Source organism: Neophocaena asiaeorientalis, unplaced genomic scaffold, assembly GCF_003031525.2.
Source record: "Neophocaena asiaeorientalis asiaeorientalis breed wild unplaced genomic scaffold, Neophocaena_asiaeorientalis_V1.1 scaffold474, whole genome shotgun sequence".
Lineage (NCBI taxonomy): Eukaryota > Metazoa > Chordata > Mammalia > Artiodactyla > Phocoenidae > Neophocaena > Neophocaena asiaeorientalis.
In genome coordinates, this window is record NW_020175391.1 from 652153 (window position 1) to 677095 (window position 24943).

Here is a 24943-nt window from a genome sequence, read left to right on the forward strand (position 1 = left end):
ATGTCCTACAACTCAATAGCAAAAAAACTAATAACCTAATTAAAAAATGGGCTAAGGACTTGAATAGCCATTTTCCCAAATAAGACATAAAATGACCAATAGGTATATATAAAAAAATGCTCAATGTCACTAATCATCAGGGAAGTTCAAATCAAAACCATAATGAGATACCACCTCATACCTCTCAGGATAGCTATTATATAAAGTGTTGGCAAAGATGTGGAGAAACTGGAACCCCTGTACTTTGTTGGTGGGAATTCAAAATGATACAGCCACTCTGGAAAATATGGAAGTTCCTCAAAAAATTAAAAATAGAACTACCATATGATCCAGCGATCCCACTTCTGGGTATTTATCCAAAAGAACTGAAATCAGGATCTTGGAGAGGTATTAGCACTCTCATGTTCATTGCAGAATATCACAATGGCTAAGATGTGGAAACAACCTAAACGTCCATTGACAAATGCATGGATAAAGAAAATATAGTATGTACATAACAATGGAATACTTGCCAGCCTTAAAAAAGAAGGAAATTCTGCTATGATAAACCATGAGGACATTATGCTAAGTGAAATAAGCCAGTCACAGAAAGACAAATATGCATGATTCCACTTTATCTAAAATAGTCAAATAGAATCAGAGTGGAATGTTGGTTACTAGGGGCTGGGGGAGAAGGGAATGGGGAGTTGCCAATCAACAGGCATAAAACTTCAGTTAAGCAAGATGATTAAGCTCTACAGATCTGCTGTATGACATTGTACCTACAGTCAGTGATAATGTATTGATTGTACCCTTAAAAAAATTGTTAAGAGGACAGATCTCAAGAGTTTTTGCCATAGTAAAATAATATTTACAAAAACATTTAAAAAATCTAAAAACTCCAAAAATGAATACAAATAAACAAAAACTTGGAGTAATATTTCTTGAGAATAGAACGAACTTTCCTCCAAATCCTTGTGTGTTTTTTAAAAATGTAGATTCCAGATTCCATTCCTGACTTGTGGAATCAGAATTATTTTGGAAGAGAGTTGACCTAGAATCCACATTTTAAACAAGCTCCGGTGGGAATTTTTATCTGTGAGGAAATCTGAAAAGTACTGCCTGAGGTTTACCATTGACGCTCCTCTCACTCTAGTCCATTTCTGTTCTAATCAAGCCATTTTCTGACTTTTTAAAAATGGTAGCTCTCAAATCAACTCCTTCCTTTCCATTTCAACAGCTGACTTCTAGGTCAGGGTTCTGCCTTCACCATTGGTTAATCTCTGTGCCTCCTATTTCCTATGCCAACCCACTTACACATCACTGCCAGATCAATCTGCCCCAAAATGCTCTTTGGCATCCTTTCCTCAACACCCTTCAATGACTCCCTACTGCTCAACCAGATGCAGTCTAAACTCTTTAGCCAGAAACGGTTGATACATGTTAACCAAGCTTTCTCTTTACTGTCTAAGTTCCATCTCCACATTGAGATCATCAGAAAGTTGCTCGTCTAGACATTACTTGAGCTTCCCTCAGAATTATGACATTTGGAAGGCTCATAAGAAAAAGGGCTATGTAAAGTTTTCTCCCCCTTCTATACTTACTTCCCAGATTATAATCTTTTCACTGCTTTAGTGGTTTTTTTTCTTTTTTAAGTTTTTTTTCTCACAAACAAATGTAAATCCTTTTGGAAATGGACAGGTTGATAGAAAGCCAAACATTCCCCAAGTCTGAAGTTCAAATGTGTCTGTAACTGCTGTCTTGTCCAATAACTCTCTGCCCAGTCCAGCTTCTATGCCTTTGCTTGGGTTCTTCCCCCTGCCTGCAACAACTTTCCTTTCCTTTCTGGTTTAATGAAGCCCTTCCTGACTATGCTAGGCTTCAAGTATCTTTCTTCTCCCAAGAACATCTGTAGCACTGGTTCAACAGGCCTTTAACAACACAGCAATTCACCTCATATGATAATTTCTCTTTTAATGTACAGGATTACTTGCAACTCATAAGGTCTGGTGGTTCCTTAAGTCACAATTTAACACGAAACAACTGGGCAGCTTTTCCTTAATAGTCCAGGGCAAGAGCAGTAGTGAGTGATTGTATGCTTTCCTTAGGTTGACCTTGATGTGAAATGAACTGCTGTCTCCAGAGAACCTGTATATGCCGGTTGAATGGGGCCCAGGTCCTCAACTCTTACAAATACCAGACTGTATTGAAGGGAAGAAGGCTCCAGTAGTTTATTCTCACCCAACCCGTTTCGATCCCGGTCCTCCCTCTCTCTCAGGGTTCAGGGAGTTCCTCGAGTTTTCTTGCTCCCGCCCAGGCAGGGGGGGCTCGTGTCCAGTTGAGGGTTCTCCCTCCACTGGGCGGGGGTCCGCGCTTGTATGGCCAGGGCGTGGACCGGCCCAGCCAGTTCTTCTGACAGCGCCGCGTGGACCAGCCGATGCCGTTGCAGGGGGCTCAGTCCCTCGAAACGAGAGCTCACCACGGCCACGCGGAAATGGGTTTCACTGCCTGGTGGGACCGCGTGGCCGCCGCTCTCATTACGCAGCTCCAGGACCTCGGGGTTCAGCGCCTGCTCCAACTTTGTGCGAATGGCGGCCTCGACGGGACCGATGGCCCCTGATCTGGCGCTGCCCCGGGACACACAGACGCGGCCAGCCATGGAGAACAGGCTTCCGACCAGCTGCCCACTCAGCATCAGCTACGGCAGAGACAAGGACGGGAGCAGTGAGGGTCAGGGCCTCGCTCTTGGTGAGAGACCAGTCTCTCAACCACCCCAGCCTCCGCCCCCCGGCCAACGTCCACACCGGGAGTCCGCCTAGACGCGACAGTGAGACGCGAGGCACCGCCTCTTTCCTCTGTGTGACGTGGGGGAATCTGGCCTCCAGCCGCGAGCCGCTGAAGGGAGGAGGTGGATTAAAGAGAGCCCGCGCGCGAGGCACGTTCCTTACTAAGGGGATTCGCAAAGAATGAGCTGGAGGTTGCAAGAGTAGGGTATGTGCAACTCCGGGCTTTTGGTTGAGCCAATGTCCCTATGTCCCCTCTGAACCCCAGGCTGGGCCCCTTCTACCTTGCACTCAGTCTTCGCTACCGCAGCTCCCATTCAGCGCCGGACTCCTGACGTTCCGGGCGAAACGTAGACTTCGCGTCCTGAGGCACGCTGGGAAATGGAGTCCTCGCTACGCGATAGACCGGGCCGGCACCACGTGGTTCCCTGAGGGTTCTCGGGAACTGTAGTCTCTACTTCCCCCGACTCGTGAGGTCTTGGGAGGCTCTGAACCTGAGGAATTGTAAAGAAAACGGGAACTTCTGTGCTATTGATATTGAGATTATTCGATTCATTTTATTGACAATACATCTTGTAGATTATCTAGCCCAACACCTTTATTTTACATACAAGAAAATGGAAGTCCATTTCATTTATTGAATACATAATTATTGTGTGCCAGACCAGTCCTGGAGGCTGGGGAGGTAAGACAGACAGGCCCTGTCCTCAGGCAGTTTACAGAACACTGGAGAAGATGGACCAGTGAGTGGACAGTTGCAATACTGTGTGCTAAGGGCTGTGATGGGACTAAGAGCAGGATGCTGAGGAGGCATGTCGTCCAGACTTGGGGGAGAAGAGAAAACTTAAAGAAACAGTTTATAAGAGGCACAACAATCCCTTTCTCAGCCCCTCCTAGTGTGGTAGCTGCACGCGCAAAGGCCAGGAGGAGAGAGAACTTTGGGGGAGTGGTTCCTTTGGGTGTAGTTAGATATGGTTGGAGCCCACGGGGCAGAGATGATGGTGATGGGAAGCTGAGTGAATGAATAGGCCTGTGGGGAGAAGGCCTCGTTAGGCAGTTTTGTTTTTATCCTAGGAACAGTAGGAAGCTAGGGAAGGTTTTCAGTGGGGATATAACAGGATGAGATTTTTCCAAGATGATATATAACTCGTCAATTCAACCAGTATTTTATTTTGTATCCTAATATTTTATCGATTTCTCCATATATGTATTTCCCCAACTTTTAATTTTGAAAAATTTCGAATCTGCAGAAAAGTTGAACAGTGCAAAACAGCATCCTGTACCTTTCACTGTTTTTTACATTTATATATATTATATACTTATACATATATACTTTTATGTTTAAGTACTTTATGTATACTTATATACTTTAAAAATGTATTTCTATACTTTTTTTGAAAATAAGTTGCAGATAGCATGACATTTCACCCTTAGGTACTCCAGTATGTACCTCCTAAGAACAAGGATATTCTCTTAAATAACTACAATACCCTATCACACTCAAAAAATTTAACATAATGTCAATTGCAAGGTTAGTACAATGAGCACCCCATTTATTCTTCACCTATGTTTACTGACAACATTTTACCAGATTTGCTTTTTATCTCCCTTTTTTTTTTTTTTTTTTTCCGGTACGCGGGCCTCTCACTGTTGTGGCCTCTCCCGTTGCAGAGCACAGGCCCCAGACGCACAGGCTCAGCGGCCATGGCTCATGGGCCCAGCCGCTCCACGGCACATGGGATCTTCCCGGACCGGGGCACGAACCCGTGTCATGTGAGTCCCCGGCAGGTGGACTCTCAACCACTGTGCCACCAGGGAAGCCCTAATCTCTCTTTGAATGTGTGTATATAATAAAAATATTGTCATCATTTTTGCTGAACCATTTGAGAGTTGCGAAAATCTTTACATTTCATTGCTATATACTTAAGCGTATATCTCCTAAGACAAGGATATTTTCCTACATAAGCGCAATACCATTACCACGCCTAAGATGTTTAATATTTGTTCAATACTGTTATTAATATATAGTTGACATTCAAATTTCCCCAGGTGTCTCATTACTGCCTTTATAATTTATTTTTCGAAAGCCAATCAAGGATCATGCATTGAATTTAGCCATCTTTAAATTTTTATTTTGCAAAGATCCCTGGCTGCAGTGTGGAGAACTGTAGAGGAGGTAAGAGTGCAAGCAGGGAGACCAGTTGGGAGGTTAGTGTAGCAGTCTAGGTGAGGGATGATGATGACTTGGACCATGCTGGTGGTCACGCAGGTGAAGATGGAAATAAATTGTGGCTATAAGATATACATTGGGAGGGTAAAACCCACAGGATGTGGTAATGGGCTAGTTACGGGAGGGAAAGTATGAAGGATAACTATCAGGTTTGTGCATCTGGATGGATGGCATTTGTTCCCTAAGATACAGAATATTGGAAGAAGCACAGGTTTGGAAGGGTGGGGAAGGGAAAGACTAGGTGCCCAATTCTGTTTTGGACTTGATCCTGAAGTGTCTTTATGATATCGAAGAACAGATGTCATGTTGGATGTATGGTTCTATGTGTGTGTATTTTATTTTTAACTTTTTCTTAAGTGCTTTCAGAGTTACAGAAATACAAAAATAGTACAAATAATTCTTGTATACCCCTCACCCTGATACCCAGATTATCCAAATATTGACATGTTATCATGTTTGCTTTGTTTCTTTTTATGTATCTAACTACACATATATAATTATTTTTCTGAATCATTTGAGAGTAAATTTCAGACATAAGTCCATTTACCTCTAACTACCTGTGATAGTTAATTTTTTGTGTCAACTTGACTGGGCCACAGGGTGCCCATATATTTGGTCAAACATTATTCTGGGTGTTTCTGTAAGGGTGTTTTTGATGAGACTAACATTAAAATTGGTAGACCTAGTAAAGCAGATTGCCCTCCCTATTGTGGCTGGGTCTCATCCAATCAGCTGAAGGCCTGAATAGAACAAAAAGGCTAACCCTCCTGGAAAAAGAGAGTTCTTTCCCGCCTGACTGCCTTTGAACTGGGACATTGGCTTCTTTCCTGCCTTCAGACTTGAACTGAAACACTGGCTCTTTCTGGGTCTCCAGCCTGTTAGTCTTTGACTGGAACTACAGCATTGCTTCTCCTGGATCTCAAGCCTTCAGACTTGGACTGGAATTACACCATCAGCTCTCCTGTGTTTCCAGCTTGCTGACTCACCCTGCAGATCTCGGGACTTGTCAGCATCCATTGTCATGTGAGCCAATTTCTTATAATAAAACTCTCTCTCTCTCTCTCTCACTTGTTTGCTCTTGCCCTCTCCATATATATCCTATTGTTCTATTTCTCTGAAGAGCTCTGACTAATATATATTTGCTAATATGTATTTAGTAGAAAAAAAAAAGACGTTTTCTCACATAACCACAGTGTAATTGTCAAATTCTGGAAATTAACATTGATACAGTACTATAATGTACAGATCTTATGCAAAATTTGCCAGTTGTTCCATAATGTCCTTTATATAAAATGAAAAAAAAAAAAATTCTGGGCCAGTATCCAATCTAGGATCACATGCTGTATTCAGTTGTTATGTCTCTTTGGTCTCCATTAATCTGGAATAGTTCATTTGTCTTTTTGTCTTTCACGACTTTGACATTTTTGAGGAGTACAGAGCATTTATTTTGTTAAATATCCCTCAACTTGGGTTTGTCGAATGTTTCACTCTGATTCAGATTTAGGATACACATTTTTGGCAGGAAAACTGCAGAAGTGATATTGAATCCTTTCACTGAAGCATATAGGGGGCATATAATTCAATTTGTCTCATTGTTAATGATAATTCTGATTAATTGATTAAGGTGGTATCTCTCAGGTTTCTCAATTGTAAAATTTTCCTTTTTCCCTTTGTAGCTGTAGGAGATACTTTGAGTCTATGTACTGTTTTTCATTAAGCTTTTGTCTACTAGTTTTAGCATCTGAGAAGCGCATGTGAAGCAAGAGTCTTGCTGAAGACGAAATGAGATCGTGGGCGGGGGGAAGGCGGGGAAGTGGGTGAGGGGAGTGAAATGACCTGGGAAAAAGAATAAAGTGAGAAAAGAATCAGATTTTCTATTAGAAGATCACTCTGGCTAGTGTATGAGGAATATATTAAGGGAATGGGAAGAGTGGAAGCAGGGAGAAGAGGAGAAAAGCCTTTGGCAGTAGTCTGGTGCAAGATAATCTGAGTGAAGGCAGGAGACAGGCTAGAGAGAAGTAAATCAACTAGAGTGCTGTTAAAGAGATGCAATCTCTAAGAAGGACTTGTTTTAGGTGAGGGCCTTGTAATTTGCTAATCCAGTGACAGTGGTGGGGAATGGTGGGAGGCTGTGGTCAGAGAAGGCCTTGCTGTGGAGGGGACATTTAAACAGATATTTGAATGACTAGAGGAAACCAATCATGTGGAAAGAGAGATCTGGCCAGAGGCAATGTATTCACTGCATGTGTTATGCCAGGCTCACTGTTGGCATACTTGGGTGTTCGGTAAAATGTACCGAATGGATAGTGAGCTAGTATGTGAATAGAGAGGGCCGGCATCATTATTCCTGTTGCAAAAATAAATGAAAGCTTTGTAAGTTGCAAGCTCCCTAGGGCAAGTTTAGTGTCTTTGTTTCTAATAAAAACATAGTCATGACAGTATGTACTATTTAGTGAAGGTTTGTCATGGACAGATTAAGAGTCTTAGAGGCTTTAAGCACTGAGACATTACGGTGGCTGCCTCGTGTAATTAAAGAAAACAAAATGAAAACTAATAAACACTAATATGTAATGTGAGGAGTAAGATGCCCAACAAAGTATTCATCTTTTTCCTATGATGATTACTTCAGTATTTGTTCATTAAAAAATTAATCTGGGGGCTTCCCTGGTGGCGCAGTGGTTGAGAGTCCGCCTGCCGATGCAGGGGACACCGGTTCGTGCCCCGGTCGGGGAGGATCCCACATGCCGCGGTGCGGCTGGGCCCATGAGCCATGGCCGCTGAGCCTGCGCGTCCGGAGCCTGTGCTCCGCAACGGGAGAGGCCACAACAGTGAGAGGCCCGTGTACCGCAAAAAAAAAAAAAAGAAAAAAGAAAAATTAATTTGTCCCTACTGATGTATAATTTACACATAAGAAATGCACACTTTTTAAGCGTACAGCTTAATTTTACATGGGAATACACCATATCAAGATACAGAAAATTTCTAGCACCTCGGAAGGCTCCCAGGGAAGTCAATACCACCCTGCCATAGTTAATCATTATTCTAACCTCTAGCACCATAGATTAGTTTTGCCTGTTTTTCAACTTCTTATAAATAGAATCACATAGTATGAATACATTTGTGTTTGTCTTTTGCTCAACATTGTCTGTGAGATTCATCCGTGTGTGTGGCAGTGATTTGTTCATTTTCATTGTGTGGTATTGCAGTATATGAATATACTACATCCTTGTACGTGCTTTTCGTTGGATGTAAACATTCTTTTCTGTTTGGTGTATATCCAGGAGTGGTCATAGGATAAACTCAATGTTTATTTCTGAAATGGCAAATTTGTTCAAATTTTTGAGATCCCCTGCTTTGTTGGTGACAGGTACTATGCTAAATGTTTTACATTTATAAACTCTTTTAATTCTTGCAACAAGTCCATGAAGTAGCTACTGTTACTACTCTCGCTTTACCATTGAGGAAGCAGAGACCCTTAGAGGTTAGGTAAGTAATTTACCTACGGTCACAGATCTGGTAAACAAACCCAGAGAGTCAGGATGCAGAATTTGAGCTCTTAACCATTAAGCTATTCTGCCTCCTAATCCAGCATTTGGGCGTCTCAGGTTCCATCTCTGTACTAGGTTCTTTATATTTAATTCTCATTTATTCTAACAACTCTATTATGGTAGGGTATATGATTTTTATTTAATTGATGAGCTTCTGTTGTATTTTCTGTCACTCTGGCTACCACAGTCTACTGTTGATAGCTAGCTAGCATTTGGAGAGTGGTTTGTTGACTAAAGAGAAATATTTTAGAGAAGATGCTAATTCTCTAAGAGTATAGTTTTATTTGTTTATGCAAAAAACATTTAATTACCCTACTAAGAGCCAGGTAGAAGGAATAAAGGACTCCTGATTTAAAGGTGAAGAAGACATGGTCTCTCCCTTGAAGTGGTCACAGAAAGGAAGTGAGACCAAGGTCAAAACACAGGGCACAGTGCTTAAATGCTATCAGCAGTATATGAACAAAGAGATGTGGGTACACTGAGGCTGTGTGTGTGACAGTAGGGAAGCTTCATGAAAGAGGAGGTGATATCTGGGTGGAAACTGGAAGGATGAGGAGGATTTTGCAGGTCCAGAGGAGGCTGAAAGCATTCTAGCCAAGGGCAACGTTATGTGCAATGGCAGGGAGCTGTGGAAAGGCCTTGCTCATCTTATGAATGATGTGAAGCTCAGTACGGAGGGGGCTGGGGGTGGAGTTGAGGAAAGGTGGAAGAAAAGGGGAAGGGAGAGAAGTATGGTTGGAATGATAGAATGGACCCAGAATGCCCTAAATGTTTGATTAACTAGATTGCCTGGTTAGGAGCTCAGCTGCTTTTGGTTAAAAATCCCAGAGGTGTTAAAGGAGATAAGATCCAGCCTGTTTGTGATGGTGTATGACTTTTACAAATGGCCTGCTCTGTTATATATTTTAATAGCTCTGGTAAGAATGCTGGGAAGGGAGGTCTGGGGAGCAATAGATAGTAACTGAGCCTGATAAAATTTGTAGGATATTGGCCTATCTGGACTTATCTAATAAAGTTTTATAGCTAGATGGAATTTAAAGTATTAAGTCTAATTCCATCCCTCTCTCATGCTCTCTCACTCTCACTCTCTAACTCTCCTGCTCTCCAGCTCTCCCTCTCTCTGTAACAGAGGCAGGAAGCGAGGTTGGGTAAGTTAAGTGACTTCATGAAACCCATAATCTAATTAGTGAAGTAGTGTGCTTGGAGGGATGACGAGCACAGTCTTTGAGTCAGGCAGACCTTGGTTCTAATCATGTCTTTGTAAGTGGCTGTGTGGCCTTCAGCAAGTGCTTAAACGCCTCTGAGCCTTGGTTTCCTTATCTGTGAAACAATTACAGTCATCCTTCAGTATCCATGGGTTCTGAATCTGAGGATTCAATCAACTGTAGATGGAAAATATTCTAAAAAAAAATCTGGAAAGTCCCCAAAAAGCAAAACTTGAATTTGCCTTGCCCTAGCAACTATTTACATAGTTTTACATTGTATTTACAACTATTTACATAACATTTACATTGTATTAGGTATTAAAAGTAATCTAGAGATACTTCATCTGGGAGGTTGTGCTTAGGTTATACACAAATACTACACCATTTTATATAAGGGACTTGAACATCCTTGGATTTTAGTATCCACTGGGGGTCCTGGTACCGAGGTACAACTGTATATCTACTTCATAGGTAGCCCCTAACATAGGGCTTATCTCTTAATAAGGGTTTAATATAATCTCTTTTCCCTTTACCCTTCCTAACAGCACAGGGTCACTGTGATAGAAGTAAAAAAGAAATCAGGAGGTCAGCTGGCCCCTCAAGCAGGGCCTCGAAGGGTACCAGAGTTGTCATGGGGTCCCTACTACTGTATTTTGTTCTGTGCTCTGTAGGGCTGAAAAGTTGACACTATTAGAACTTCCAGAGCTGACTGGCTTCTTGGGGAGAGAGTTACACTAACAAAATACACAAGCAATTGATGAATAGGTCAGAATTCAAATTAATTAACTTCTAGTGATAGATATATCTTCCCATACTGGTTCTCCCCTTCTCAGTCTCATATTTTTATCCTAAAGTAGAATAATTGGAAAGTTGTTAATTGAGAGCAGAACCTGAGCTAAGAGGGTTGGATAGTTTTCAGAAACATTTCACCCAGACTATGAGAACAAGCTGATGCTTTCACCAGGGAACCTTCTGTAACAGCCTAAACCTTTGTGTCTAGCAGACACATACTCTTAAGTGTTAGAGAAGCACAACACACTCCTACTGTAATTGCCCCATTTAGATGGTATGTGGACCATATCTTTCTATTAACACGTGCATCTTCTGAAATACTATAATCAGTTTGGCTAGAATTATCTTCAGTTGCATCCTACTATTGAGGAAACACTCCCATTACTTTTAACTGTACTTGGGTGTTTCACAAATCTATACCAGCATCTTACCAGGGGTAAGCTCTACAGATAGCTGATGTTAACTAATTTTAACTTACAGAGTTCACCAGATTGCCTCCATTTTCTAGAGACATCTCATTACAGACCTCTTTGTACTAGTCTCAGTTATCTGTATACCCATTGCCTGATAGGTAGCATGTACTCAATAAATGTCAGTTGAACAAAGGTGAGGATAAAAGAGGAACACTAGAGAAGAGCTCAGGGAGAAAAATTTAAGTCTATTCTTTTCTCTATAGCATACTACCTCCTGTCTTTGATAGGGACACAGTGAAGGGACAAAGTAGGTAATTAAATAGTTAATCCCACTAGGGGATTGTAAGTAAAGAAAAAGGTATGGGAGACCACTCTAAGTTAATGTTCACTCAATCAAGCAGGCCTGCATAGCAACAAAACTATGCAACAGAAGCATGAGACATGCCCCAAAACAATAAAACAATGGTGGCATGAGACCCACATCCTGCCCAGTGAGCTCAGTAAGCTGATTCCAAGGGCATGCTTCTCTCCACACACTAAAAACAAAAAAATATAAGGAAAGGGTGACATTATACTGAAACCTGAGATCATTGACCATTTTTGGTAAATGAGCGCCTTTTGGCTCATTTCCATTGCACCATGACAGTCCCAACTTGACCAAGTAGGGACAAGAGCCTCCCTCCCTCCCCCCTCACCACGTGGAGGAGGAGCTGATGCTGGAAGTTTGACATCTACTCAAGAATGAGGAAGAAGGTGGTCTTCTCCCCCTCCCCACTTTTCCTTTGATTATAAAACTGTAGCCCACTAAGTTCTCGGAGCACGGCACCCTCTCACCCAGCCACTTGGGAAGTCTCAAGTGTCCTATTCTAATAAATCACTTATCTGTCACTTTGCCTCTCGCTGAATTCTTTCTGCGCTAAGACATAAAGAACTGAAGCTCCTCGGAGCCCCCAGACGCATTTCAGCGGTTTCAGCTTTATGGGATATTCAGGAAAGGGTGAAAATGGGGTGGGGATGTAGAACTCCCAGGGATGGGAAGCTGAGGAGAAAGAAATGGAACTTTCAGGAAAAATTTCTATGGAAGGTAGGTGGAGGATTACACAAACGAGTCTCTAGGGGCTGTTGCTGAAGTCTAAGAGAGGCAAACAAGAGGATCATGGAGGAAAAGGCTGAAGTTAAATAAGTAACACTGGATATGCTGTTGAGATGCAGGGAACAGTGGATTCTGGCTTAGGTACCTGGAAGATTGTTGGTGCCATTCAGGTAAAGAGAGCAAAGGGCGGGGGGGTGTTTGGATGAGTTTGCTTTTGGATAGGTCGAGTTATTGGGACAAACAGGTTGAAGTATCCAGTCAGCAGTCACGTATGTGGGTCTGAGCTTCTGAAACAAATTTGGGTGTTAGTTGAAAGCATGGAGTTGGGTAAGACTCTTCGGGGAGAGTGAAGAATGGAGGAGTGTGGGGGAGGGGCGAGTAGGGAGGCAGAGCCCAGCTGGACACCAGGATTTAAAGACGGGCAGAGGAATTTGGTGTTGCCAGAGTTGAGGGGTGGGGGTGGGGAGAAATAAAATTAAATAAATAAATAGGTAAAAAAAAAAAAGGGCAAAGGAACAGAAGCAGGATGAGGAAAGACGAAGGGCGACATTTTGAAAGCCAAGGGAAAGCCGCCTTCAGCTTCAAGGCGGTTTTGGACGCTGCCGGGAGGTAAAGAGGAGGATGACTAATTCTATGCTAGCCTCGGTCAAACTGGAGTCCGAGGAGCAGTGGTGGGTGGCATGGGGCTAAGCCACACTGCAGGCAACGAGTAAATTGAAAGGGGGAGGCCTTAATAGTACTATATTCTTTAAGAAGTTTAGCTTTGACGAGCCAGAAAGGGAGGGACTTGGAGGGTAATTTAGGGCTCAAGGGGATAATCAGCTTCAGAATTCGGTACCCTTGAGTGGGAGTAACTCTACATCTGCCGGAGGCTCTCTGCAGTCCTTTTGGGTCCTTCTTGGGATTTCCCTTGGTGAAAAAAAACCTACCACTCTTAAGTTGGAAAAAAACTGCCACTCAATAAAAAACAAAACAGCGTGTTGTTTGAAAGCCTTCGCTTTAAAAATCCTGGCATGCAAATAAGGGGCTTTAATGTGGTTCACAGCGATTGGTAGGTACTTACCAAGGCCGTCATTTCCTCGTAGTACAAGATGCAAACGAAGAGTCTGCTTTCCGCTTTCCTATTGGCTGTTCGATCGGACTTAGCTTTTAGCCAATCAAACCACTTCGCTTCACCCCTCCCGGTAGCTCTTATAAATTACATCAAATTGGTTATCCTTGCCACATCCTTCTCTTTGAAAAAGAAGCTGTAACTGCATTTTTAGCCGTAATGTCAGGACGCGGAAAGCAGGGAGGCAAAGCTCGGGCCAAGGCCAAGTCGCGCTCGTCCCGCGCTGGCCTTCAATTCCCCGTGGGGCGAGTGCACCGCCTGCTGCGCAAAGGCAACTACGCCGAGCGAGTGGGGGCCGGCGCGCCAGTGTACCTGGCGGCTGTGCTGGAGTACCTGACAGCGGAAATCCTGGAGCTGGCCGGCAACGCGGCCCGAGACAATAAGAAGACGCGCATCATCCCTCGCCATTTGCAACTAGCCGTGAGAAATGATGAAGAGCTCAACAAGTTACTCGGGGGTGTCACAATTGCCCAGGGCGGCGTCTTGCCCAATATCCAGGCAGTCTTGTTGCCCAAGAAAACGGAGAGTCACAAGCCTGGCAAGAATAAGTAATTAAGAGGCTTGACACCAACCCCACTCACCCCAAAGGCTCTTTTAAGAGCCACCAAAGTGTCAAATGAAGGGCTGATCACGAAACAGCGCATTAGCTCTTTTTTTGAAAACTTGGGTGGCTCTAAAAAGAGCCTTTGGTCTTTGGTTCACTTTGTCGGTATTTATTTGCTTTTGGCTTTGTGGCTTTCAGTTTTCTTTGGTAATAGAACGGCCTGGATGTTGGGCAAAACGCCACCCTGGGCGATGGTGACTTTGCCCAACAGCTTATTCAGTTCCTCGTCGTTGCGGATGGCCAGCTGCAGGTGACGAGGGATGATGCGCGTCTTCTTGTTGTCTCGGGCCGCGTTGCCCGCCAGCTCCAGGATTTCGGCGGTCAGGTACTCGAGGACTGCCGCCATGTAGACGGGCGCGCCGGCCCCCACCCGCTCGGCGTAGTTGCCTTTGCGTAGCAGCCGGTGCACTCGCCCCACCGGGAACTGCAGACCTGCGCGGGACGAGCGCGACTTAGCCTTGGCGCGGGCCTTGCCTCCTTGCTTTCCGCGGCCAGACATAACTGAAAATAATGCTAGAAGGCCTGGAGCTCAGATTCTCGCAACAAACAGGATTGAAAGATCAGCAACTGGAAAGCTTTTATAAGCTTTCCTAGGGGTGGGGTCAGGAAAGAATTTTTCATTGGTCCTAAATTGGCTCCAGAAATGGCCAATAAGGTCAAGAGTCGGTGTTGTTACGTAGCTATTACTGATAACGCAAGGTCTCTACATGGCCCAATGGAAACGTAAGACTTTTGGAGCCTTGATTTGCATACGGTGGTTATAAAAGGATCAGGCCCGCCCATTCTCATGCTACTTTTCCTTGCTAACGGGTGTTGTATTCTACAATGCCTGAGCCGGCAAAATCCGCTCCCGCGCCCAAGAAGGGCTCGAAGAAAGCTGTCACCAAAGCTCAGAAGAAGGACGGCAAAAAGCGCAAGCGCAGTCGCAAGGAGAGCTATTCCATCTACGTGTACAAAGTGCTGAAACAGGTGCACCCAGATACCGGCATCTCGTCCAAGGCCATGGGCATCATGAACTCGTTTGTCAACGACATCTTCGAACGCATCGCGGGCGAAGCGTCGCGCCTGGCGCATTACAACAAGCGCTCGACCATCACCTCCCGGGAGATCCAGACGGCCGTGCGCCTGCTGCTGCCCGGCGAGCTGGCCAAGCACGCCGTGTCCGAGGGCACCAAGGCGGTCACCAAGTACACCAGCTCCAAGTGAGTCCCTGCCGGGACGCGGCGCTCGCACAAGTCGCCGGGCCGCTTAACTTTCCAAAGGCTCTTTTCAGAGCCACCCACCTTATCACCAGAGAAGAGCTTTGTTCACTTGTTTTCCCTCAGTCTCTTCTCACAAAGTAAGTTGCAGTAGTTAGATGAAAGTAATGGCAAATGGCACCCGTAGCTTTTTAGGCCCTTATGACTTGAGGTTCTTGGCGCGTGACTGGCTTTGCTTTTGAATCTAGGCCGAGTCTTAACCCCTCACTGTGCTGCTTAGTTTTCTTATGAGTCAGTCAGTTCTAAATTAGGATTCTGAGACTGCTCCTTCCCACCCTCTGCTTGTAGACTGTTGTGTCCTGGTGGCTCTGTTAGGTACGTTTCATCGGTGTTCTAAAACGAAGTGAGTGATTTCGGCCATCCTCATTTAAGAAAGGACCCCAGGATGTAAGTAAGCCCGAGTCCTGCGAACACTGCATCACAGCCCTGAAGAATTCTCCCGAGGGTTTGGCAGCTGCTTGGGTGCCCAGTCACCAGTTACGCCCTGCGACGTGACCTCCTGTGGATACCAGTAGTTCAGGGTATTTAGGACGGAACCCGCGCTGCCTGGTCTCAGCCTTTCCGTGATTGGACGACATGAATATTCAAAATCTCGCGCCGCTCCAGAATTCATAGATTCTGGTTTCCACCGCTCACTTTGGTGCTTTGAAATCCCTGTTATTTTTTGGTTTGTGGATCATTTTTGCATTTAATTCTCATCTTGGAATGTTTCGGCCTCAAGTAACTGTAAGGCACTAGTCATTTTAGTCTGGGCTCAAACGTCACCTCTCAGAAACCTTCCCAAGTCATCCACTCAGGAGTTTGCGCCTCTCCTTCCTGCCTGTCCTGGGCCCTCACTCTATTTTATCTTCCTCCTAGCAGCGGTCAGAAATTGTCTTGTTCGTTTATATTCTTGTTTACGGTCTTTCTCCTCAAGCCCTTAACAGAAACTTTGCTGGTCTGGTTTTCCTCTATATCGTCAGTGCCAACCAGTACTGGGCACACAGTGAACACTTCAGTACTTATTGAATTAATATTTGTTGAATTAATTTTTCTGTCCCACTCCTTTTTTAATCGCTTCCATGGATGGATGGGTGCGGTTCATCTTCATTAGATGTATGTGAAGACGTGATGAAAATGGAAATGTTTTTGGAGCTCCTTCCCCAAGTCTGTCCGTGGTCACCTCAGGGCAACAGCTGGGAGGAGGACTTTGTTAAGATTTTTTTCTTTTTTTTGCTTTAAGGGGGAGGTGGCAGTTTTGTCCCTCCTTTATACTTCTCAGTTTGGCCTAATCTCTTGGATTTTCATTAAATTCAGAACATTGGTCACTGGAAATCCTTTTCCTTTCTCTATTTATGACATCCTTCCATTCTGATCCTTTGTTCCTCACGGAGATGAGCTTTTAATTTCTGTTCACCATCTCATTTGCTTTTCAGGAGACCCTATACGATAGACAAGATTAATATCCCTTTAAAAATGAGATTGAGAGAAGCGAAGTGGTTGGTCCACTGATCATGCAGCTAACCTTGTCCACCTTTGTATCCTCAGATGCGAGGACAATTGTATTTTAGTTTTACTTCATGTAATTACAGAATGTTGAATCTTTCTGTCCGAGCCTTGATTTTTCTGATAAAGACACTGATGGTCTGATGAGTTATTCAACTCTGCTTTTGGATAAGGGATCCTGGAGTTAACTGCAGGGGTTTCATGAATCCAAATGGGCTCCAGACATTATCAGAGACTGAATAAATCTTATGTTTCTTACATGTGTGTTTTCAGATGTGTGTAGATGCTATTGTTATTAATAAAATTACCAGTTAATTTAAAAGCTTGGCTGGATTATTGTATCTGCAATATAGTTTTTAACTAAATGAAATGAACAGATACAACCACTACTGGGTCTGTGGAAAAGCTGAGTGCCTCTGACTTGGAAGATGAATATTTATAAACCATCAGCCAAACTTACTTCTACTCCGGAAGTGCACGGGGGCTGAAATAGCCTGTTATGAGGACACTGTTAATGCTCAGTAATTGGAAAATACATGACCACAAAACCAAACAAAAATCACCACAAACAAGAAGCACTATAAACAAGATAGAAGAAATAAAGTCCTTAAGAAAGTTTATAACACCTGCAGAGTACTCACTGTTTGCCAGATGATGTTCTAGGTCCTTTACACATATTGACTCATTTAATCCTCACAAGAACCTTATGAAATAGTTACCATTATTATGTCCCATTTTACAGATGAGGAAACTGAGGCACAGAAAGGCTTCTTCTCGGAAACTCTCCAGAGAATAAACTCTTGGTTCAATGTTTAACGGACCTGAGAAAGTAAGATCCCTCTCCGAAAACCTGGATTTTGGTGGAAATATTTATGCTTTAAAATTAAAATATAAAGAAATACCGCCTGCTTTTTTTTAGCATGCACCTTGGATATAAGTCTATGGTGGTGGCTGAAAGTCTTGGGTGGGGTGCTCTCATTCTCCATTCCAGAAACCATAGTTCAGCTCAGTTTTATTTATCCCCGTAGTTGTAGGGCTCACCAGCTGAAATACTTTTACTAATGTGAGAGAGCTTTGGTTACTGACCGTGGGCTCCTCCCGTGTTTACTAGGAAGTTACAGAGTGAGAAAGGGGAAGGAGGTGTTAGAGTTTGGTATTTTAACTCTGAAGGGGAGGTGATTAATGATGGTGAGGTTTATCCTCCTAAAGAACCTCTTTGATCTTTCTCCTTCTCAAACATCTGTATACATTTGCTTAAGTTGGAGTTAATAACAATACTTGTTTTAATAATAATTGCTTCTACTTCTTGAGCACATAAATATTTACCTTGTCCTCTGCTAAGTGGTTTACAAGCATTGTCTCATTTAATCTTCACAGCCACCACTTAAGATGGGTTTCATCCTTATTTTATAGGTAAAGGAGATTGAATTTCAGAAAAGTTAAATAACTTGTCCAGGATTGTTTAGGAAGTAAATGGTGGAACTACAACCCAATGCACACTTTTAAAAAGCTTGATATTCAAGGCCCTCCATAATCTGCCTCTTCCTTCTTCCACAGCTCTATCTCCTACTGCTATACAGGATTTCTGCTCTAGTTAACATGGTCTAGTCACCTTCCCCTAAACCCGTTTGCTCTTTCTCAGGGCTAGACTGGACTGCCCCTTCTTTCTGGCTTGGCCAGAGCTTTCTTTCAAGCCAAGGCCATAATCTTCCACCTCAAATGACACCTCTCAACTAATTTCTCTACCACCCTCATCTCTTCTTTGAACAAACAAACGAAAACAAAAAAAACTTTACTGAGGTATAATTGGCATACAATAAACTGTACATATTTAAAGTATACCTTAAGTTTAGACATACATATATACCTATGAGGACATGAGTACAATAAAAATAATGGACATATCCATCCACCCCCCCAAAAAAGGGTTTCCTAGTGTCCCTTTATAATTCTTCCCCCCTGCTCCCTTCACCAATGTCCTCCTTTGGCCCCATCCTTGCCCTCAAGCAACCACTGGTTTGCTTTATGTCATTATAGGTAGTTTGTGTCATACAATGTATCATTTGTATCTGGCTTCTTTCACTCAGCAAAATTGTTTTGAGATTCGTATATATTTCGGTGCATGTATCAGTAGTTCATTCCTTTTTATTGCTGAGTAGTATACCATTGTATAGCCGCAACTGGTAATTCAGTTACTTGTTGATCGATAGTTGTGTTGTTCCCAGTCCTTCCTCTAGTTTTTTTTTCTTTTTTTTCGGCTGCGCCCACATGGCATGAGAGATTTTAGTTCCCCGACCAGGGATTGAACCCGCACCCCCTGCAGTGGAAGCGTGGAGTCTTAACCACTGGACTGCCAGGGAAGTCCCCTTCCTCCACTTTTTAATGCACTCCAACTTTGTGTCGTGTTGGTTCCACAGATGAGCACAATAAACTTTCTGCCTTCAATTGGGAAGGAACTCAGATGGTGGATGAGCCATATACACAGATACTTATTCAAGTGGGAGAAAGTATTAGGGTTTCACTTTTGTTCTCCGAGGCTCAGAACGTCTCTAATCCATTTTATGTCCTGTGGCCAGAGTAGTCGTCTAAAGCACAGACAGTGGCCTACCTCTCTGACTCAGTTTGGCCTTCAAAAGAAAAACATGAGAGTAAAAAATGTAAAACTATCAGCAGTTCTTATACCATATTTGGTCTCACAGCATGGTCTGGGGAACTCCGCTCCTTTAAAAGGGAGGCTAACATAGCTCACAATATGGCTAATCAGTGGTTGTGGCACAGGGAGGAAGCCTGAGGGGCAGCTCTGTTCAGGTTTCAGACACTGGCCCTTAACTGGAAGACCGTCCCTGTGGCTCGGGAGACTAGGTTTAATCATTCATTTAATATGGGTGATTGAAAATCTGTATCTGCTAATTTAATAAATAATTATTAAGTATCTATTAATATTATTAAGTTCTGTAAGAAAGGCTCTCTAGGACCACTCTGACTCCTGAGCATTGTTAGGTATGATATAATTAAGTCATTCTTTCATTCAGTGATTTATTGAGTATCTGTTAGATAGCAGGCAATCTGGTTTAAGGTTAAACGGAACAGAATGGCTTCTGCCTTCCTGGACTTTTAGTGGCTAGAAGAGAAGATAGATATTATACAAGTGACTATAATAACATGTGACATGTGTTAAGTTGGGAGAAGTACAGATACAGAGAGTGTAATGGAGGGAGGCCTAACTTAACACTGATGGGGCTAAGGAAGGCGTCTCTGAAGAAGGACTTGAAGGAGAGTGAAAGACAGCAAGCTCAGGGAGGTAGGAGGAACTGCAAGAAATTTAGTATGGGTAGTATTTAGAGGGTGAGGAGGTAGGCAGGTAGAGCCAGACCTTGAGGGATTGGCCCAGACATATGGAAACAGACTTTAAAGAACCCGATTAGCTTCTGGGCCAGCGTGACTGTGGAAACATCTGTACCCGTTCAAGCAACCTCTACTGCGGATGACACCTTGACCCTCGAAAGAGTGTCCATTCATTTCAGTGGCTTCCCTTAATGTGGAAATGGCTTCATCAGGCCATCCAGGCTGATGCCAGCCACCATCATGCTCTGAGGGGACCATGAGGTTCTGAGGGGGACTGTGAGATTCATAATTGGCCAAATGCAAAGGTTTGCCAATACCCAGAGCTGGTTGGGCTAGAGAAATGAGGTATTCTCATACACTAGTAGTGAGAGAAGAATTTGGTGCAAACTTTTTAGTGGGTAATTTCACAATAACTGTCAAAATTGTCTTTTCATATATGAATAGAAAACAAAACCCCCTAGAAAATCACTCTATTTGTGCAGGGATTGTAAATAGCAGCTTTTAAAAAAAACGTATTTTTAATTCTTGATAATTGAGAAATTAAAACATATACACAAACAGATGCCAATGTACCCCTTATCCAACTTCAACAATTGTCAACTCAAACCAGTTATCAACTCAAGCCCATCTATCCTGTGTCATTTTGAAGCAGATCCCAGGCACCATATTATTTAATCCATAAAAATTTCCTTATGTGTCTCTAAAAGATAAGGACCATAGTACCAAATCATGTCTAAAATAATTAACAATAGTTCCTTAATTTATCAAATCTCCAGTTAGTGCTCAAATTTTTAATTTTAATCTCCCTATCTAATCTAATCTATATGTTTTAAAAGTACTTTATCTGAATCTGAAGCCAAATAAATCTACACATAGTGGTTGGTTGATGCCTTTTAACTCTAATGTATGTTTCCCATCCATCTCTTTATTTCTTGTAATTTCTTTGTTGAAGAAACTGGGTTGTTTTTCCTGTAGAGTTTTCCCAATTCAGATTTTGCCAATTACTTCTTGATGTAGTTTATCATGATCTTCTGTCTCTGTATTTCCTGTAAATTAGTAGTTGGATCAGAGGCTTAATTAGATTTAGGTTCACTTTTCCACTCCCTGGCAAGACTACTTCATAGCTAGTGCCATATATATATACACACACACATATATATATTTTCATATCAGGGGACATAATGGCTAATTGCTTCTTTTGTGATAACAACACCTATTGATGCTTAATACTTAGATCTTTTAAATCACTAGGGGCTGCAAAATAATATTCTAGCACTTCTCCTTTATTAGCTGGAATTAAGAGAAAACAGTATTATTTTTAATAATAAACACATAGAAACTACTTAGATATCTATTAGCAGGTGAAAAGAAAGTGGTAGGATCCCTTTTGGTATAAGTAAAAAAGGATATGTGTGTATGCATTGGTGTGTCTGCACTGGTAAGTAAGTAAAACATTTTTCTGGAATTTCATATATTAAAGCTAATAATAGTGGCTATTCATCAGGAGAGGAATTTGGTTAGTCCAGAAGGAGGCTTCTACTTTTTCCTTACATCTTTCAATACCATTTGAATTTTTGATCAATGTGCACTTAAAAACACTGTCAGCAGAAGTAAGTTATTTGGGCAGTGTGGGATTATTGGCCATAAAAAAAGCCCGAGTGATATGATAATATTTTTGGTGAAAATAATGTATTTCAGATACCTATCCTAATGCCTGGCACACAGCAGATCCTTAACTTGTTTTAGTTAATTGTGAAAAACAGTTTTTAAAATCTTCAATAATATAACCTAAACAGTAGTAAAAACAACAACAAACTCCAAAAGTCCTTGGGATTTATGAGCTGACCTACAGTTCTGGGGCTGGGACTCCACTAGTCCCAGTCCTGTGAAAAAAACAATCACTTTAAATTGTGAACATCCACTTTAAAGAAGGTATTCTCTGAAGTGATTTTCCTGACTGGTCAACTTCACCGATAAGGCTTCGGCTACAGATTTGGTCCTCAGCCAGGCTAGGAGACTGGGTCACGGAGCAAAACAAAATCAGGTGGAGAAGACAATGCGTAGAACGTGCCTGGGAGAGTTGGTGTGGGTTACTGAGTAAGTCAGGAGCAGTATTTTGGGAGGATTATTCTGACCTTTAAATCTTTATTCTTTTTTTTTTTTTTTTATTAACCATCTTTATTGGGGTACAATTGCCTCACAATGGTTTGTCAGCTTCTGCTCTACAACAAAGTGAATCAGCCATACACGCACATACGCTTCCACATGTCTTCCCTCCCGCGTCTCCCTCCCCCCCACTCTCCCCATCCCACCCCTCCAGGCCGTCCCAAAGCCCCGAGCTAATATCCCTGTGCCTTGCAGCTGCTTCCCCCTAGCTATCTACCTTACTACGTTTGTTAGTGTGTATATGTCCATGACTCTCTCTCGCCCTGTCAAAACTCACCCTTCCCCCTCCCCATATCCTCAAGTCCGAAATCTTTATTCTGACTGAGACTTGCAGGATAAATTGATGCTCCTGAATTTTACTCAAATTTTTTTTCTAAAATTTGCAAATCACAAACAATCTGAGGATGTCTTACTATATTTGCTGTATGCATTTAATAGAACCATTTCCCCTGTTCTTATTGTTCCTTGTTATGTTCATTATTTGCTCCCTTTCAGACAATCATTCTAATTTCGCTTCTTTGTGTTCCTGCAAAAGGTGTATTGCTTTCTATGCATTAAAAATAATTATCCTCACATACTATATATTCCACTTATGTGGCATTCTCGAAATAGCAAAGCTACTGAGATGAACAGATTAGTGGTTTCCAGGGGGTGGGTGTGAGGTAGGAGATGGTTGGGAGTAAATTGTGGAGTTCTTTTGAGGTGATTGAACAGTTCTGTATCTTGATTGTGGTGGTGGTTAGAAGAATTTATACATGGAATAAAATAGCACAGGATTAGATGCACACACATATGAATGAAGTTTAAAGAAACTATGAAAAGTAATTCAGGTCTATAGACTAGTTAACGGTAATGTACCAATGTCATTATCCTGGTTTTGATACGGTACTACAACTCTAAATCATGGCACCGTTGGGGGAAGCTGAGTGAAGGGTACATGGGATTCTACTATTTTTGCAACTTCCTGTGGATCTGTTATTATTTCAAAACAAAAATTTTAAAAAGTTGCAGAACATACTTTACTACTAACTAAATAGATGCAAAGTTAAACTAGAATGGCATATGCTTTTTCTGTTCCTATTGTTTATATACTCTTCTTTGGTACCAGACAATGTTCTAAACACTTTACATGTATTAAATCATTTTATCCTCACAATAACCCTATAGGTAGGTAGTATTATTATTTCGATTCTACAGATGTAGACATGGAACCACAGAGAGGTTAAGTAATGTGCCCACAGTCACACAGTCATATCAGCAAGAATCATATCCTATCAGCCAAGTGACCAAGGCAAGATAAAAATTCAGTCTCCTTTTAGTCACTGTACTACACCACTAATGTCAAAGAAGCAAGATGTTGATGCAGCATTTATAGCAGTTAACAATGTTAGAAATAATCAACAATTTAGGAATGCTGAAATAAGTTATATCAACTCTAAGGGAAAAAAAAATAGTAGTTAGACTTAGTCTAACAAGCCCAGTTTATTGACTTGTTTTCAAGGAGGGAGAGCACACACCAAAAAAACTGTGAGGTGTCTCACCAACAAAAGAAAAACATACAATACAATAGTAAGTACAATACAGACAATAACTTACAATAGTAAGCTGTGGGGAAGGATAAACTATAGAGTTTTGATGGGCTTAAAGCAAAGCAGGGCTGTGTGAAAGGATGGACATCAGAACTAGGCTTTCAAGTGCATTCAGGGTCCTGTTTCCTTGGAAACTACAAAGTATTGATGAAGGTGGAATGTTGTGTTTAGAAATCGCTTGTTTGAAGTTTTGTACCTGGGTTGAAAACCAAGGCTCTTCTCTGTGTCAGAGTGGTTTAGGTCCTCTGGGCAGGAGGGGGATATTTCATTCTTACTGATACGATTTCACACAGCCAAAGTTCTGATAATCTACGATTTTTAAGAGAACAAAGTTTCTCAGTGAATAAGAAAGCAGTGGTCCCTCAAAGAAGGGGATTCTGACTCTTTATAGCTACAGCATGTCCTTGGGACTTGTGTTTCCTGCTAATTTTTGACTAATTCTTTGACGTTCATCTCAGCCTGATGAATGGCAGAACAGACTTTTTACTTTCTCAGTCCTAGCAAATGTCTACTTTCTCAGAATGCATGTAAGTGGTATTGTGTTTTATATTTTATTCTATTTTTTACTTTCCCCCTTTCTAACGTATATGTTAAAAATTGGCCTTTCCCTCTCAACTCCCACAAAAACCTGCATCTCTCTTTTGCTCTCCATGTTGTGATGTGAACATGCACTCTGTTGACTGAAAGTGCTGCATTGCACTCCAGGATGTGCAAACACCACATTTTACCCCCCACTCTCCCGCTGACGGACATCCACATTTGCTCCAATTCCCCATCATCGCAAACACGCTGTTATAAAGAAACATCATTGTTCATTTCCCTCATGGACCTATGTAAGAATATCTTTTGGATAAGAACCCTCATTACTAGGGTCCATTTATTCTTTATTGAATGAAGTAGTACCAGGCTCCCCTCCAGAATGGTAGGCTCAGACTTCCAACACCAAGGCATCAGGACTCCCATGAGACCACTTCCAGGTTAATGCTTGGGTCATCCAACTTTCTAAGTTTGGCCAGATTATCTGGTGTAGAGTGATATCTCATCTTTGCTTTCATTTTCATTTCTTTGATTATTAATGAGTTCAAGCATCTCTACATGAGTTTGATAGCTTCTGTGTTTGCTTTTCTGTATATTGCTTACTTATAGACTTTTCCCAACATTGTTCATGGAGTAAAACCTAGCCACTCCATAGTTTGGCATTTGAGGCCCCTAAAACTGGTCCCTGATGTCCCCAGTATGAAAAGCTCATTTCTCATTACTGCCCTTTGTCCAGGCTACCTGTGGTCCAACAACAATTCTTCTTTGTTTTCACTCTCCTTTCTGCCTGGGTTACACCACCTT

General features: G+C 42.2%; 4 protein-coding genes across 4 annotated transcripts; 2 read left to right on the plus strand and 2 right to left on the minus strand.

Moving 5' to 3' along the window:
* Window positions 1-1933: 1933 nt before the first annotated feature.
* Window positions 1934-13269, minus strand: BOLA1 (bolA family member 1). The gene is made up of 3 exons (XM_024765795.1): window positions 13107-13269; window positions 3047-3256; window positions 1934-2677 (listed from the first exon to the last, which is right to left on the minus strand). The coding sequence occupies exons 2-3, from the start codon at window positions 3077-3079 to the stop codon at window positions 2261-2263; spliced, it is 450 nt and encodes a 149-aa protein (XP_024621563.1). The 5' UTR covers window positions 3080-3256; window positions 13107-13269; the 3' UTR covers window positions 1934-2260.
* A 27-nt stretch (window positions 13270-13296) lies between these two features.
* Window positions 13297-13731, plus strand: H2AC21 (H2A clustered histone 21). Its single transcript, XM_024765796.1, has one exon. The coding sequence runs from the start codon at window positions 13314-13316 to the stop codon at window positions 13704-13706; it is 393 nt and encodes a 130-aa protein (XP_024621564.1). The 5' UTR covers window positions 13297-13313; the 3' UTR covers window positions 13707-13731.
* Window positions 13732-13817: 86 nt separating this feature from the next.
* Window positions 13818-14292, minus strand: LOC112413751 (histone H2A type 2-C). Its single transcript, XM_024765797.1, has one exon. It carries the CDS (start codon window positions 14255-14257, stop codon window positions 13868-13870), a length of 390 nt encoding a protein of 129 aa, XP_024621565.1. The 5' UTR covers window positions 14258-14292; the 3' UTR covers window positions 13818-13867.
* Window positions 14293-14557: 265 nt separating this feature from the next.
* On the plus strand, window positions 14558-16824 carry H2BC21 (H2B clustered histone 21). Its single transcript, XM_024765834.1, has one exon. It carries the CDS (start codon window positions 14584-14586, stop codon window positions 14962-14964), a length of 381 nt encoding a protein of 126 aa, XP_024621602.1. The 5' UTR covers window positions 14558-14583; the 3' UTR covers window positions 14965-16824.
* The last annotated feature ends 8119 nt before the right edge of the window (window positions 16825-24943 follow it).

What these genes read in the sequence shown, in the direction of transcription:
- BOLA1 (XM_024765795.1), bottom strand. Translation starts at nt 3,079, where the DNA reads ATGGGAGCTGCGGTAGCGAAGACTGAGTGCAAG. An exon ending in TAGCGAAGACTGAGTGCAAG is followed by an intron (nt 2,678 to 3,046) that starts GTAGAAGGGGCC and finishes TCTCTGCCGTAG; the next exon opens with CTGATGCTGAGTGGGCAGCT.
- H2AC21 (XM_024765796.1), top strand. Translation starts at nt 13,314, where the DNA reads ATGTCAGGACGCGGAAAGCAGGGAGGCAAAGCTCGGGCCAAGGCCAAG.
- LOC112413751 (XM_024765797.1), bottom strand. Translation starts at nt 14,257, where the DNA reads ATGTCTGGCCGCGGAAAGCAAGGAGGCAAGGCCCGCGCCAAGGCTAAG.
- H2BC21 (XM_024765834.1), top strand. Translation starts at nt 14,584, where the DNA reads ATGCCTGAGCCGGCAAAATCCGCTCCCGCGCCCAAGAAGGGCTCGAAG.